This window comes from Leptonychotes weddellii, chromosome 11 (assembly GCF_054177405.1).
Source record: "Leptonychotes weddellii isolate Sample4059 chromosome 11, ASM5417740v2, whole genome shotgun sequence".
NCBI lineage: Eukaryota > Metazoa > Chordata > Mammalia > Carnivora > Phocidae > Leptonychotes > Leptonychotes weddellii.
This window is the reverse complement of record NC_138379.1, coordinates 15,213,138-15,228,633: the sequence shown is the minus strand read 5'-3', so window position 1 is coordinate 15,228,633 and position 15,496 is coordinate 15,213,138. Positions and strand designations below refer to the sequence as shown.

General features: G+C 48.8%; 1 protein-coding gene across 1 annotated transcript in view; it reads left to right on the top strand.

Moving 5' to 3' along the window:
* Positions 1-15,324, top strand: part of ACCSL (1-aminocyclopropane-1-carboxylate synthase homolog (inactive) like) — a 137,775-nt gene extending 122,451 nt beyond the window's left edge. The window contains 14 exon segments of the mRNA XM_081798291.1: positions 2,024-2,577; positions 3,829-3,888; positions 4,336-4,406; positions 4,789-4,858; positions 5,091-5,157; positions 6,112-6,209; positions 6,453-6,530; positions 6,928-7,028; positions 7,962-8,051; positions 9,045-9,090; positions 9,183-9,324; positions 10,601-10,743; positions 10,834-10,987; positions 11,775-15,324. Of these exon segments, the coding sequence (XP_081654417.1) occupies positions 2,065-2,577; positions 3,829-3,888; positions 4,336-4,406; positions 4,789-4,858; positions 5,091-5,157; positions 6,112-6,209; positions 6,453-6,530; positions 6,928-7,028; positions 7,962-8,051; positions 9,045-9,090; positions 9,183-9,324; positions 10,601-10,743; positions 10,834-10,987; positions 11,775-11,857 (1,716 nt within the window). The 5' untranslated portion in view covers positions 2,024-2,064 and the 3' untranslated portion in view covers positions 11,858-15,324.
* Positions 15,325-15,496: the final 172 nt, after the last annotated feature.

Genomic DNA, 15,496 nt, shown 5'->3' with positions numbered 1-15,496 from the left:
TCCCACTCTCCCTGCTTGTGTTCCCTCTCTCGCTGTGTCTCTCTCTGTCAAATAAATAAATAAAATCTTTTTTTTTTTAAAGATTTTATTTATTTATTTGACAGAGGGAGACACAACGAGAGAGGGAACACAAACGGGGAGTGGGAGAGGGAGAAGCAGACTCCCCGCGGAGCAGGGAGCCCGATGCAGGACTCGATCCCGGGACTCCAGGATCATGACCTGAGCCGAAGGCAGTCGCTTAACCAACTGAGCCACCCAGGCGCCCAATAAATAAAATCTTTAAAAAAAACAAAAGCAAAATTCCAAGTACAGTGTCTACTGAATGCATATAATTTTTGCACCATTGTAAAGTTAAAAAAAAAAAAATCATAAGTTGAACCATCCTAAATTGGGGGGATGTCTGTATCCGGAAGGACAGCATGACCTACCTACCTGCAGGGTGGAGAGCCCCATTAAAATGACCTTCCTACTTTTAAGGGAGGGAGTTTGGGCCACAACAAAGCTTTTGCTTGTGGAACAAAGGGTTAGCCTAGACATGAGGGCTTATGTTTGTTCCATTTCTTTCTAAACGGTATGCATGTTCCTAATTCTGGTGAGTGAAGTGCTTTGTATCAGTGTTGATGAGAGGTTGGCACCCTAAGTCAAGACTTGGTACGACTTTGTCCTGTGGCTGCATCTGGTCATTGCTCCATCTTCTATAGCCAAGTCCTCAGTTAGGGCTCCTGTCTTCATGGACTCGGCAATATCCCCGTGGTTGTGCCTCTCCTACTAGTTAGCTAGGTGCTGGGCACTGTGCTAACGATATCGTGATGAAGGCTGCCCTGGGGAGACCCTAAACAAGGAACTGTATTAAGTGTCATTCAGGGGAAGTACTAGTTGCTCTGGGAATATCACAAGCTGACTGAACATGGTCGGAAGAGGTTGGGCAGAGTGTCCAGTATTTGGGTTCTTTGAGGCTTTAAAAAGGTGTTTCTTTCTTAGGTCCTACCCATCATTTTGACTTCTCTTCAGAGGAAAGGGTGGTTTGAATGTTAGAAGTTCTCAAAGCAGAGTCTCAGGAACTCATTAGAACCAAAAATTCCCAGCCCCCACCTACTGAATGAAAGTCTGGCAATGAGGCCTCGCCATCCCTGTCCTAAGTCCTCCAGGTGATGCTGGTGAAGTCTGAAGTTCAAGAACCATGTATCGCACCCATGGTTACTAGTGATGAATGTCTAAGGTGGCCGTCCCAGTGAGCAGGTTGAAGGTATTTATAAGGAAGGGACACAAGGGAGGAGTGGAAGGACCGAGCTTTGAATATCTGGTACGGCCAACTTAGGAAAAAGAGATAAAAAGAAGGGCTGATGTTCTAGGATAAGGTATGGCAGACTTTTTCCATACAAGGCCAGATGATGAATATTTCAGACATTGTGAGCCATATGGTCTGTGTCCCAGCTGTTCCACTCTGCCATTGTGACGTAGAAGCAGCCAGAGGTGATACATAAACCAACAAATGTGACTGCGTTCCCATTAAGCTATTTACAAAAAGAGGTAGCTGGATTTGGCCCTTGGGCAGTAGTTTACTAACCTCTGTTCTAGCAGAATAATTTACTGAGGCTTTTTATTTTCTGGGTGTCCAGGTGTTTGGGTCTCTCCATCTCTCTCTCTCTCCAGCTCTCTCTCTCTCTGTCTTCAAAATCCCTTTTTCTTAGAACCCTGTAAAGCAGGAATTGCTCTAATTGAGGCACAGGGTGGAGTCCCCAGAGCCTACCTGTTCAGTTTCCCCTTTTTCTCAAAGTGGGTCCTAACGCTTTTTCTCAGGACATATTTTAATGTCATTGAAGTACAGTGCTCCAGTGTCTGGGCTTGGGGCCACTTACGCATTGCCGTTGAATGAGTCGGTAATTCTTCCTGAACCGACATGGGCCTGTACCCCATGCGTGGAAGTAGGAGGAGGCAGTGAGGAGCCGGAGATCAGGCCTGAACCTGAGGGTCGAGGAGAGTCTCCTTTGCTGCAGTGCGTGGTCTCCTTCTCTATCTGCAGGTTCCAGCCAGCCTGCTGAGGCCGAGACAAAGGCCCAGAGCATGAGTCACCAATCAGACACCCTCCATCTGCCCTGTGGTCAGATGAGGGGTCAGGGCCTCGGAAGCCAGGGCACCCGCACCCAGCCCATGGAGATGATGCACTTGCAGCAGACCATCGAGAAGCATATCATGCAGTTGGCCACCAGGCACCAGCAGCAGGATCTGGTGCTGGGGGACCAAAGGCATCATCAGGCCACCGGGGAGCAGGAAGCCCTCCCGGGCAATTTAATGTCCCAGTTGGTCAATCTCCTACAGTCTGGGGCCCCGGGTGGCCTGGGGCTCCAACCGTCTTACCCTTCCCTGGATGTGAGGGGGGATGTCGGAGGTGGGCAGGGGGCCCAATCAGCCGGGCAGCCTGACCAGCCAGTTCACCAACTGAAGGATCCCGAAGCGACATTTGTCAGCCAGCACCTGTCTAACCGTGGGATCGAAATCTCTGCATCATACCGGGCCAGCTTCCAGGACTACAAGATGTACCAAGGAGACAAATACCATGAGGACAAGAACCCCTTGGTGAGGATGGGGGGTGGGGAGAGACACCTCCTCGAGGGCCCCGATCACTAGGATTTACTGAGTCCTGTGCCAAGTACTGGGCTCTCTCTCACTCTTCCTAGATGACACTATTGTCATCTTAGAGATAAGGGAATGGGCACAGGAGCAAGGTGACAATGCCAAGAAAGTTAAGAGCTGTGTCTGGGTCCTTCCCGCCCCCCTCTTCTGCATGCTTTCCCTCAGTCCCTGCTCTTGCCCACTAGGTCACAGTGGTCACAGTGCTAAGCAAACCCACCCTCATGGAACTGAGTCTAGTTGCTGAATATTGTCTGGCATTGGGGAAAGGAACATTGATAATAACAACCTGAGAGAAGTAAAGGGAGGCCTGATTGGGTGGTCTGAGGTGTCTTAAAGGCTGAATCAGCCAACCATGTGGTAGGGGTGGGAGGGGGGTCTTCCAGGTAGGAGGAACTGCAGGTGTGAAAGCTTTAAAGTGGGAAGGGCTTGGAGTGATGGGAAAATGAGGCTCCTGAGGCTAGACTGGGGAACATGAGTGACGTGACAAGAGTTGTGAGGTGTTAGGATGGTGAAGTTAGGATAGGGAGCCAGTGAGAGGCTCCCAGCAGGAGCCATTCACAACAGCTCTCTAGCCAGAGGGTGGAGGACAGCCCAAATCATACCTTCTTTTCTGTTTCTAGCTAAGTGATATGTGGTCAATGGTCATCAGCTTTTTCTGGGGACCAACTGAGTCCTGCATCTCCACTGGACCCTGAAGAACCATATCTCCTCCAGTAACTCGAAGAGGCCTCACATTGATATGGAAGTAGCAGAGATGGGCATGAGGCAGGTCCTGGGGCCAGGCAGATGGCGTTCTGCCCGTCCCCGAGGTCATGTGGCTAGTGGGGCAGTCCACATTTCGGAGCCTCCCTCTCTTAAAGTGAGGATCATAATAGAACCTTTTTCTCAGGAGTTATGAGAAGTAAGGCCACTGCATGAGGCACTGAGTCTAGGGCCTGGCACATAGTAAGAACTCAGTGCCTGCTCTCAGGGATAGAAGTACTGGGTAGCTCTAAAGGGGGATATTGCAAGCTGTACGATTTTTGAATCTATGGCAACTTTTCTAACACTTGAAGCTGTTAGATATGGAGTGAACTGCCTCGTGGGGCAGTGAGATTTCCATTTGAAATAATCTAAGATGAGTCCTTACTGGAATGTTTAAGGAGGTCCCTAGAGGGCAGGGCAAGTGGACTGATCGATTCCTTCCATCTCCAGGGCTTCGTTAACCTTGGCATCAGTGAGAATAAGCTCTGCCTTGATCTGAAGACTGAAAGGGTAAGCCAAGTCTTGGGCCATGCTGGGACCCACCATCAGGTCCAGTCCCCCTAGACTGTTTCTTAGCATGTGGTAGATACAGGAATGGGACTTAGGAGTTTAGGGAAGGGAGTGGGGAAACAGCTTCTTGAATAACACCTCTGACCTCCTGGCTTGCTGTGTTTAGGGGTGTGCTCTGGATGGGTATATGGTGGGTAGGCTGCCAAGGGAGACTCTGGCCCAAGTGTAGGGTTGTGGAGGTCATTCAACACTCCTCAGTGAATTCTCTTTGTGTAACCTATGACAAGGAGATTGAGGGCTCCATTCATGAAGGGGCATGTGGCATGTTTCCCTATTCTTCCATAAGGCCCTAGGTTGTACGGCAAACACCCATACGCATCCTAGCAGTAGGATGAGGCAGGTTGGTCTTCCCTGGTCTGGCTGTCCTCATGCTCTGTTTGTCAACAGTTGAGTCAGAGTGATATGAACTTCATTGAGGATGTCCTGCTGCAGTATCCTGATTGGTCAGGGCAACCATTGTAAGTAATTTCTAGATCTAAAGTCTCGTGGCCCCCAGACACCTATTCTCAGGGACGGAAGGACCCCCGGCACCAGATTCTTGGTTGGCTACCTCCCTATTTCTCTGGGTAACAACTTCCAGAAAATGTCTAGAGTGAAACCACCTCAGGAGGGAGCCTGGTGTAGTAGAAATAGCACCTCCCTGTATTCAGAAGGCCTGAGTTCTCGTCCAAACTCTCACACCTATTGTCTGCATCACCTGGAGAGTTGATGGCGTCAGCCAGTAGCCCTGTGACATGAGGTTGGATGCCTTGCTCTTTGGAAACGACCGTAGGCTAGACCTTGAATAAGGAAAGGTCCCTGGGCATGGTCACCATGCAGTCTCTCTGGGTCTACCCACAGCCTGCGGGAAGAGGTGGCCCGGTTCCTGACCTACTACTGCAAGGTACCTGCTCAGCTCGATCCAGAAAATGTGTGTCCATTTCCAAGCCTCACTGCCACCCTGGTAGAGGACTGTATTCTTGGGGGACTCGCTGCATTTTCTAGAACCAGCAGAGACCCTAGGGCCAGGGCAGAGCCAAGGCCAATGGGTCACAGAAGAGGAGGTTCCTGGTGCCTGTCCCTCCTAGGGGGAGGGAGACAAAGGGGCTAGACCTTCTTACGTGGGGATTGGTTTTTGACTTCTGCCTTCTGTGCATCTTCAGGTAGTTGTTCTAAATGGCTGCTCCTCTGTATTCTCCACACTGGCCATGGTTCTGTGTGATCCAGGTGGTAAGTCAGTGGGCTCTGCTTTCCCTCAGGAAAAGAGCAGCTCGTGGGCACTGGTCCTTAGGGAAGAAGAATATCTTGACTCAGAGGCCTTTCCCCTAAAGTGCTGGAACTTCTACCCTGATTAGAACATCTTCGTACTATTTCCATAGGAGTGACAGATTTGGGTCCCCATTTAATATGGAAGGAAAACATGGGACAGTCCTCAAGGGGGTATGCCTCAGAAAGAGTGACAATTGGAGCCAACTCATTATATTATTAGCTGGGCTTCTGGACTCAACATCAGTACAGAGAGCCCTGGTAAATTAGCTTAGAGCAGTTAGATTTCCTAACTCCTGTATCCTCCTCTGCCCACCCCCCAAAGGCAAATTAGTTCTAGATCAAATAAGGCCAAGGGATCTGTTCTCAGTCTCCCTCCTAACAACACCCAAACAAGAGTCTCTGGTCTTAATGAGCTCTCGCTGCATAGAAGGAAGTTACCCAGATGGCCAGTTTCACTCAGAGGAGTAGGTGCTTGGTTAACTCATCCGTGAGGCCAAAGGAAGGGGAAGGAAAGAACCCAGGAGCTCACCAGGTGCAGGTAGCCTGGGCCATGCAGAGAGATGAGTGCCCTCTCTTGGCACAGACCTCAGCTTCTAATGTTTGGACAGGAGCTGGTGAGACCTGCTGGATGACTAGCGCTCTACCCACTAGCAAGCCCGTTTGGGTTTGTAACCTCAATTCAGAGCCATTCCTAGCAATATTCTTCCCCTTCTCTAGTGTTTCCCCACATAACGTTTATAAGAATGTAACTTTTATAGAGCCTGAGGCCAAAAATTAAGCCCCAAGTAGGAGGGATTGCCAAACTAACCTTCTCTGTCTGTAGTGTTGCTACTTGTCTGTGGGGGGGCACGGCTGGCAGGTTCCGACTGAGATGCCCCCCCCCCGACTGACAGTGTTGTCTCCCTGTGCTTCCAGAGGCCTTGCTGACCCCCACCCCCTTCTATGGCGGCTTCGTCTTTAGTTCCCACCTGTATTCGAAAGTTGAGCTGATTCTCATCCACCTGGACAGTGAGGTCAGAATGGGGCCCCTTCCCCCCCCAGACAATGGACCATCCTAAGGGCATTTGGAAGGGGTAGGGGACCTCACTCTCCTCCCATATAAGGGACGGTGGGGGGAGGATGGGGAAATTAGGGCAAGGAGGGCGTGTGGGACTGCAGGCCTGGGTGTGAGGTGTTGGGCGATGTGTAGAGGAGCGAGGGACCAGGGCTTAGAAGCTTCCAGGTAGGCGGTGCTCAGGCAGAGTGTTTGCCTCCAGAGCAGGGATGCGAACCCCCGCCCGTTGGAGCTCACTGTGGACAAGCTAGAGCAAGCTCTGCTTGAGGCGACGCTTACAGTAAGGAGGGACCCATGTCTTCGGGGTGGGTGCTGCTGCCCCTGAGAGGGGCTGGGTCCGGAGATCCGGGACAGTGTTCTCACCAAGGTGTTGTGGGCTCCTTTGAAAGGGGCTGTGTCCCAGGGGCGTGTCCCCCTAGGAGCCCTGAGCCCCTGTCTCTGGGGGCAGCCCCCAGAGCTCCTCCTTGCTCCCCCTCTGTGGGTGCTGAGAGAGCTGAGTGTTCCAGATCCTACCTAAGTTGCTGAGACCCCAACTAAAGGCCTCGGGGGTAGGGGGGATGTGTCCAAAACTGGGTATCCTGACTTGACCTTTGGCTGAACTTGAGGTAGACCTATTATGTTCACCTCAGTGATGTTTTGGGGGTGTTTTGTTTAATTTTGGTTTGTTTTGTTTTTAGGGGAAAAAGTTCAGAGGTCTCGTGCTAATCAACCCTCAGAATCCTCTGGGGGATGTCTACTCCTGAGATTCACTGAAAGAATACCTGGAATTTGCCAAGACGTAGGTGTTTCACCCCTTGAGACTACACGAAGTCCCTGAACAAGGTTCCTAGAAGTCAGAACCAGATGTCATTTACTCCAGTATTTTTACTGCATAGTATACTTTGCAAAGCTATGTACAACTCACTGAAATTGAAGTAAAAAAAATGCACCCACATGCTTCAACTGAACGTTTTTTGCCATTTTGCCTTTTTTTTTTTTGGCCCAGGTACAGACACCTACATAACAATTGTGATCTGTTTTTTTTGCTTTTCCTCTTCTTGTCATGTAACCACTTTCTCCCAGCATCCGTTTCCCAACTCCTTGGCCTGAGGTACTGAGGCAGCCAAATTCTCAGACCTTGTGGGGTGAAGATGTGTCGCCAGAGAACCCTTATGTCCCACTCCCACGGACATGTTAACATCAGTTATCTCTGGAGTCTTGAAATAGCCCTATTCAATAGGGGGTGTTAACCTCCCCATTTTCTAGAAGAATCACACTTATCCAAATTTGATAACTCTAATCCAGACCAATTCATGGCAGAGCATGAGGACAGCACTGCTTCAGAGGGCTGTTGGGAGAAAAAACACAATGACCTGCATTAGCACTTAGGCCACTTAATGCCACTATTCAGTCTGGACCCTGGGTGGGAGCTCCTGCCTGTACCAGATATAAAACTCTTTGGGACACGCAGCCCTCCCCATTGCATTGGTCTCTGCTTGACGGCTGAAGGGTTAGATGTTCTGTTGAGTGTCTTTGGGTCCTATTCCTTCCTACCCCCGAGCCAGGTCTAAGGTGTATGCCCCTTCTGCCTTACCATGCCCCTTGGAAGGGTTGGATGGGCTGCCAGAGCAGTAAGAGTATCTGAACTGTATCCAGAGAAGCCCAAGAAAGAAAGGGAGTTGAGATGAGAGAGAACCTAGATAATATTCTCCCTCTTTTGCCCAACTTGCAGGTATAACCTACATGTGATTATAGATGAGATTTACATGCTGTCTGTGTTTGATGAATCCATCACATTCCACAGCATTCTGAGCATGGAAAGGTGAGTTTGTTGGCCTCAATTGGAGTTTGGAATGCAAGCCATGAGGTTCCTGCTTTTGCAGGGTGTATTCATGGGCCATAAACTTAATTGGCTACGTGCTAGGAACTGGGGCCAAGTGCCACCGGGCGTGTGAAAATGAGCAAAGCATCCTCTTTCCTCAAACGTGTCTTTTTGCAATGCTGTTTTGTACATGAGATAACTTGAAGGCAAGGTAGAAAGTGCACTGTCCCACGTCTACATAGAGCCCCACAGAAGGTCAGGGTAGGAACTTCTTTATAAGTAGTACATAGGGAAAGAAGAGAAATAAGGCAGAACTTTCTTAAGGGTAGCATGTGGCCCTAAGATACGATCCCAGCAGCCAAAGCAAGGCAAGGCCATGCCGGGCAGAAGGAACAGCTTTATCTGAAGTGGGGCAGTTAGAAATAGGTGAGCAGGGGCGCCTGGGTGGCTCAGTCGGTTAAGCGACTGCCTTCGGCTCAGGTCATGATCCTGGAGTCCCGGGATCGAGTTCCGCATCGGGCTCCCTGCTCGGCGGGGAGTCTGCTTCTCCCTCTGACCCTCCCCCCTCTCATGTACTCGTTCTCTCTCATTCTCTCTCTCTCAAATAAATAAATAAAATCTTTAAAAAAAAAAAAAGAAAAAAAAAAGAAATAGGTGAGCATATTTTAGAAACGGTGGGTGGCCCACGTGTGTGAAGAGCTGATTGCCAAGAAGGTGGCTTTGGACCAGCTGCAGGAAGGCTCTGAGCCAGGCTGAGGGGCCTGGGCTTCATTCGGTGGGCACTCGGGAGCTGTCCCATCTAGTTCCCCAAGGATACCTTTTGCTGACTCCCTAGCTGTTAACTGGGGCAACTGTTTCTTGAACTTTGGGCCCCATAGGCTCTTATGTCTAGGAATGACCTCAAGTCTGTTTTCCTCTCTTGCCCTCATTGACCCCAAGTTTTCATCCTTTCAATATGTCTTTATAACCTTGATTGTACTGTCTCCTCTCCAGTTTGCCTGACCCCAACAGGACCCATGTGATCTGGGGCACCAGTAAGGTAAGCCCCAGCTTCCTGTATTTGGGTAGGAAAGGAAAGGGGCCAGGAGGCGGGCAAACCGGGTATTCCTCCCCCTACTTCTTTTCCTCTAGGATTACGGCATCTCTGGCTTCCGCTTTGGTGTTCTTTACACGCACAACAAGGAGGTGGCCTCTGCCGTGAGCTCTTTTGGCTATCTCCACAGTGTCTCTGGCATCAGCCAGTACAAGCTGTGCCGGCTGCTTCGGGACTGAGGTAGGCAGCGAGTCCCATCCCGGGCTGGGATCGTGGCTAGGCCTCATGGCCATGGGGGAGTCCCTGGGTCTGCTTGGGCCCCTGACATACCTCTAATCCACTGAGACCCTGTTCGCGGTCTAGGGTTTAATGGAGGCAGGACAGGAAGTTTGAAGCCAGGCAGGCTGTAGCTCAGCTTGCGCAGTAGGCAGAGACAAGACGAAGCTGCTGGCCTGAAACACAGATGGGCTTTCATGTTCGGGAACTCGTGCTGTGCCTGGAAAGGCAAATTGTTCTCTAAGGCTTGAAAGACAGAAACCAGTCTCTATGCAAAGGTCAGTTTTCCCTCCCCAATGCCCGGCTTGCTTTAGGCAAAGATGACCCAAAAATGCCATGACTCCTTGAATAGGACTTGACTTCATCTTCCAAGGTGGCCGAAGGAGAGCTGCCATTTGGGCAAGTGGGTGTGGCTAGATCTATGGCACCTGCATTCAGTTTCCTCCATGGGTCACAAGTGAATCCTGGCTTTAGAGGAGACCTCCCCCAACCCCCTCTGTTTAAGGCCATCGCCCAAACTTAGATAAGGCCCCCCCCTTCTTTAATTCCCTATAACAGGGCAGATGCCAGGCTGGAGGATTTAAATTGAAAGCTGGGATATAATGATACAAATTAATGTAATTTGATAATCTGGTTTAGAAACAATTTGCTTTCAGCTTTGGCAGGGGGAAAGGGGTCGATAGGAGAAATCCAACCAGATGGCTCCGTGCATGGTGCCAGGCCCTCTGATATGTGGCAGAAACCAGGTTCTTAGCCCTTTGGACACGAGTTCTCCACCTTGGACACATGGGAGTTATCTGGGGAGCTTAATGCTGATACATGGGCTCTATCCCCAAAGATTCTGGTTTAGATGATCTGGAGGTATAACCTGGGCATCGGGACTTTTAAAAAGCTCCCCAAGTGGTTCTAATGTGCTGCCAGTGCTAAGAACACCTGGGCTAAGGGCCTCCCCAAGCATATCTAGGTTTCTCGAAGTCCACTGTGTGAGGCTCTGAGTATCTGCCCAGTTGGCAACAGCAGCATCTGTCCCACTTCGGGGGCACCCCGACTCTTTGTATCAGAACATTCCTACTGGACTATTGAGAAGGTGTGCTGGGTATGGCTACCGTCAGCGCAGATATAACACAGAGCCCGGCTTGGATAGAAAGAGCTGGTACAAAGCCCAGGGAGGGAGCCTTTGATAAGCCTGCAGATCTCTGCCACCAGACCCGTGACGGCTATCTTCCCCCGACCCGTCCAGAGTGGATTGACGGAGTGTACCTGCCCACTTACCACTCCCGGCTGCAGAGAGCTCACAGATACATCACTAAGAAGTTGAAGGCATTGGGGATCCCTTTTCTCAACCATGGCTCTGGCCTCTATGTCTGGATCAACTTGAAAGTGGGGAGCTCTGGGAATGAGGTGTGGTATTCTTGGGCAGCCCTCCCTGCCTGATGCGTCTTTGGCTCAGCCCTATCCTTCGGCCTTCCCTAGTACCTGGATCCGTGCACCTTTGAGGAAGAGCTGCTGCTTTGTCGCCGCTTCCTGGATAACAAGCTGATCTTGTCCCGAGGCAAGACCTACATGTGTAAGGAGGCTGGCTGGTTCCGCATGGTCTTTGCGGATAGGCCCCTCCGACTAAAACAAGGTGAGTGGTCCCGACCTCCCGATCCTGGCCTCCTTCAAAGATGCCCTGTCAACTCCTCTATCGCCCAGTTCCTGGATCTTCTCTTGTTTTTGGCCTTCAGCAGCCTGTAGCGCCAGCCCTGCTATGACATCTGTTTCTACCTTGACGTCCTCGAGCTCCTTTGCAAATAGGAACCCATAGATAGGCCCGTGGAGAACACCGCACTCTTTGGGTATCTGTTCTGTGGCTGCCTGGAGCAGGGCATTGGGACTGTGCACTAAGAAGAAGTGGTACACTGCCCTTTGGGGCTAGCGGTACGGCAGGGGAGAGAGGCCGGGAGGGCCGTGGGGGTCCCTGTACATTACACTGCGGAGTTCAGAGTCTCCTCTGAAGGTTTTGGAGAATCTGACCTTCATTTTGCCAATTTTCTATTGCGTCTCGCCACGTGCCAGATACTGTTCTCCCTCTGGGAATAGACCCGTTAACAAGAACATTTATGTCACAGAAATACCTTTTGGAGAATGGACTGAGCAAAGAGAGGCAGATAGAAAACCTGATGAGGCCAAGGCCATGAGCCAGGTTACAGGATTTGATATGAGAGCTGAAGGTGTCCAGCAGGCAGATGCTGGGATAGTGAAGCTTCATGAGAGCAGGTAGACTTGGAAATCCATCCCAAAGAAGGGAGGACTGAACGTCAGCATCCCTGAGCGAGGGGCTCTGTGGTGGTCTGCCAGGCTCTGGGGATGTCTAGAGCCCACCCACAAACCCACTAAATCTTCATTTCTCTGTCCCTGTTTGGACCCTCTAGCCATATATCGGTTCTACCAGGTGCTGGAGGAGCAGAAGAGGGATCTGAGAGTGAAGCAACTGGAGAGTGCACAGAGAGAGTAAGTGGTCTGCCTCCCACCCAGCGGCTGCAGCCAGTCACATGCTCAGGGACTCCCTGACGTCAGCCTCTGGGCCAGAAGCCTGGGGTTTGGGCCTGGTGTTGTGACTGAACCAACAGTGGGCCCCTCCGGGAATGGGCTCCTCTGACCCAGTCATCAACCTTCTCCAGCTGAGCATCTGTCGCTTTGGAAGCTTTGCATCTTTTTAGTCTTTGCTAGCCATGTATGTGTACATGAAATGTTTTTATGGGGGTTGGGGTGGGGGCTTGCTGGGTCCCGATTTTATGGTTTTATTTTTGTAGTCCGCATCTAATAAATTTCATGTTCTCTTAAATTCTAGGCTTATTTTCTTTTTTACATTCTTTGTATCACCTCTGGGAGATTTTTTTTTGGGGGGTGGGGGTTTCTTTTAAATTCTAAGGCAAATTGTATGTGAAGAATACTGTCCAGGGAAGGTGAAAAAGGAAGGAAAAAAGTGATCCCTAATTGACAAAGCACATTCTAGATGTCAGGATCCTATGGGACATCGTATCCCACAAGATCACACCCACCTTGCTCATGTGTGGCTGCAGTGCAGGGTAAGGGTGTAATGCCAGATGTTCCTTCTTCCAAATAGGAGTTCTTTGTGCTTTTTCAAAAGGCTTTTATTAATTAAAAAAAAATTTTTTTTAAGTATTTTGAGAGAGAGCGCGTGAGCGCACAAGCGCGGGGAGGGGCAGGGGAAGAGGGAGAAGCAGACTCCCCACCAAGCAGGGAGCATGACATGGGGCTCAATCCCAAGACCCAAGATCATGACCTGAGCTGAAGGCAGATGCTTAACCAACTGAGCCTCCCAGGCGCCCCTCAAAAGGCTTTTAAAATGAATCTCTAGTGATAAGCCTGAGGTCTTCCATTTTCATCTCTAGTGTTTGCAGCCATTCAAATCACCACCTGGGAGTTTCTCTGTAAAGCTCTTGCATATCTGCACTTCAGTCGGAGGACTGAGGCTATGACGTGGGCCTGGCACAGACGACCACGTTATAGATGACGAAAGAGCTTTTAGCACCAACTGATGGCTTTGGTCAGTCACTTGGCTTTGTGACCATCCTCTCTCTTGGGTCCAGATTTGGTGGTTCTTGTTCTTCAATGACAATCTTTTTCTTTTCTTTTTTAATCAACAAAAGCAGTATTCCAGCAAATCCTGACTCTTTAGGTTTTTTGTTTTGTTTTGTTTTGTTTTGTTTTATACCAGACAGTGTTCGTTAGAGGTTGACTAATAGGGTAACGGACACAGAGCGGGAATTCACTGGATGAATGAGGGAGCTCATGGGACCAGAGAGAAGATGCAGATGTGAAAGATGAGAGGCAGAGGTGCTCTTGGGAATCTCTGTAATGGGGCCTAATAGTCTCATCAGGACACTGCCCTCGGTTGAAAGGGATGGTGCCTTCCATGGAAGGGATAGACTCTTTTGTATTCCATTCCCGTCAAGATTTGAATGGTTGAGTGGAGAAAACTTAATATCTCCCTATCCATGAGCATGGAATCTCCTTCCATTTATTTAGGTCTTTAATTTCACTCAGCAAGGTCTTTGTGGCTTTCAGAGAACACAATTTCGTCCTACACACATCTTGTTAAGTTTATCTGTATACTGTGCTTTTCATGTTCTGCTAAAGGTATTGTTAACTTCATTTTCGAATTTTTTTTGCTAGTGTGAAACAATTGATTTTTGTATCTTGTATCTATCAAGAGCTTTGAAGGCTCCGAGATTTTACCCTACGTACAGACAGCTTTCATGGATGCTGGCAGAAGACATGAGAATTCTGGGTCAGAGAATTATTACTCACAACAGTAGGAGGAATCAGAGTATCAGCTTTTGATTCCCCAAGCCCTGATTACTGCAGGGAAAAGTGAGGAGGACCCGCTGATGACTGCACCTGCCGTGGGGTGTCCTGCAGAAGAGCAAACCCAAGCTTAAGGAACAAGATTCTTTTATGGTGAGCAGTAAGCTTGCCTGAACTCTGGCCCCCAAAGGAGACATTATCTTTATTATATTGAGTAATAAACCTACCCTTTGCTCTGGAGAGACACACTATTGCTATCATGCAATGCTGTTCACTCTACACATGTGTGTATATATGTGTGTATGTACGTGAGTGTGTATCTCCTTGAAGACGGCCTAGAACAAAGGCAGTCAGTGCCCCTCCTTGTAAGACAGGCGGAAACATGAGAGACCCAGGAAGAATCCTCTCCTGACAGTATCTTGTGAACTTGCTAAACTCATTATGAGCCCTAGTAGCATGGTGGGGGGAGGGGATTTCTTTGAATTTTCAATGTATACAATCATGTTGATTGTGAATAAAAGTGATTTTCCTTCTTCCTTTTTAATATTTCTAATTTTTCTGTTCTAATTGCATTGCCTAGAACCTCCAGTACAATGTTAAATAAAAGTAGTGAGGGAGGACATTCTCGTTCTCAATCTTAGCAGGACTGAGGTCACTCTCGCCTTTTTTTTTTTTTTTTTAATGAGGAGGGTGGGGAGCCAGAGGGAGAGGGAAAGAGAGAATCTTAAGCAGGCTCCATGCCCAGTGAGTAGCTGATCTCACAACCCTGAGATCATGACCTGAGCTGAAATCAAGAGTCAGACGCCTAACCGACTGAGCCACCCAGGCACCCGACTCTTAAGTACAATGTTACTGTAAGTATTTTTCGTACTGCCCTTCACCAGATAAGAGTTCCTTCAGTTCCTAGTTTGCTGAGAGTTTTTCCCATGAATAAGGGTTCAATTTTTGTCATATGTTTTTATCTATACCTCTGGAGAAGATATAATTGTTTTAAGTATTAGTGTGGTAAATTACACTGAATCTTTTATTATTATTAACATAATGTATTATTTGTTTCAGGGGTACAGGTCTGTGATTCATCAGTCTTACACAATTCACAGCACTCACCATAGCACATACCCTCCCCAGTGTCCATCACCCAGACACCCCATCCCTCCCACCCCCCACCACTCCAGCAACCCTGTTTGTTTCCTGAGATTAAGAGTCTCTAATGGTTTGTCTCCCTCTCTGGTTTCGTCTTGTTTCATTTTTCTCTCCCTCCCCTATGATCCTTTGTCTTGTTTCTCAAATTCCTCATATCAGTGAGATCATATGATATTTGTCTTTCTCTGATTGACTTATTTTGCTTAGCATAATACCCTCTAGTTCCACCGTCATTGCAAATGGCAAGATTTCATTTTTTGATGGCTGCATAATATTCCATTGTATATATATACACCACATCTTCTTTAACCATTCATCTGTTGATGGACATCTAGGCTCTTTCCATAGCTTGGCTATTGTGGACATTGCTGCTATAAACATTGGGGTGCATGTGCCCCTTCGGATCCCTACATTTGTATCTTTGGGACTTACATTGAATCTTTTAAATGTTAAGCCAATGTTCTATTCCTGCAATAAAGTGCACGGAGGATGCATCCTCCTCGTATATATTGTTGGATTTGGTTTGATATTAAGAATTTTACATTGGGCGGTGGGCTCCCCTCCACCAAAAGAATTTTACATCTATTTTCATGAGGAGTATTGTGCTATAATTTTCTTTTTAGTAATGCATGGTTGGTTTTGGTATCAGAGTAATACTGACCTCATAAATGTTTTGGAA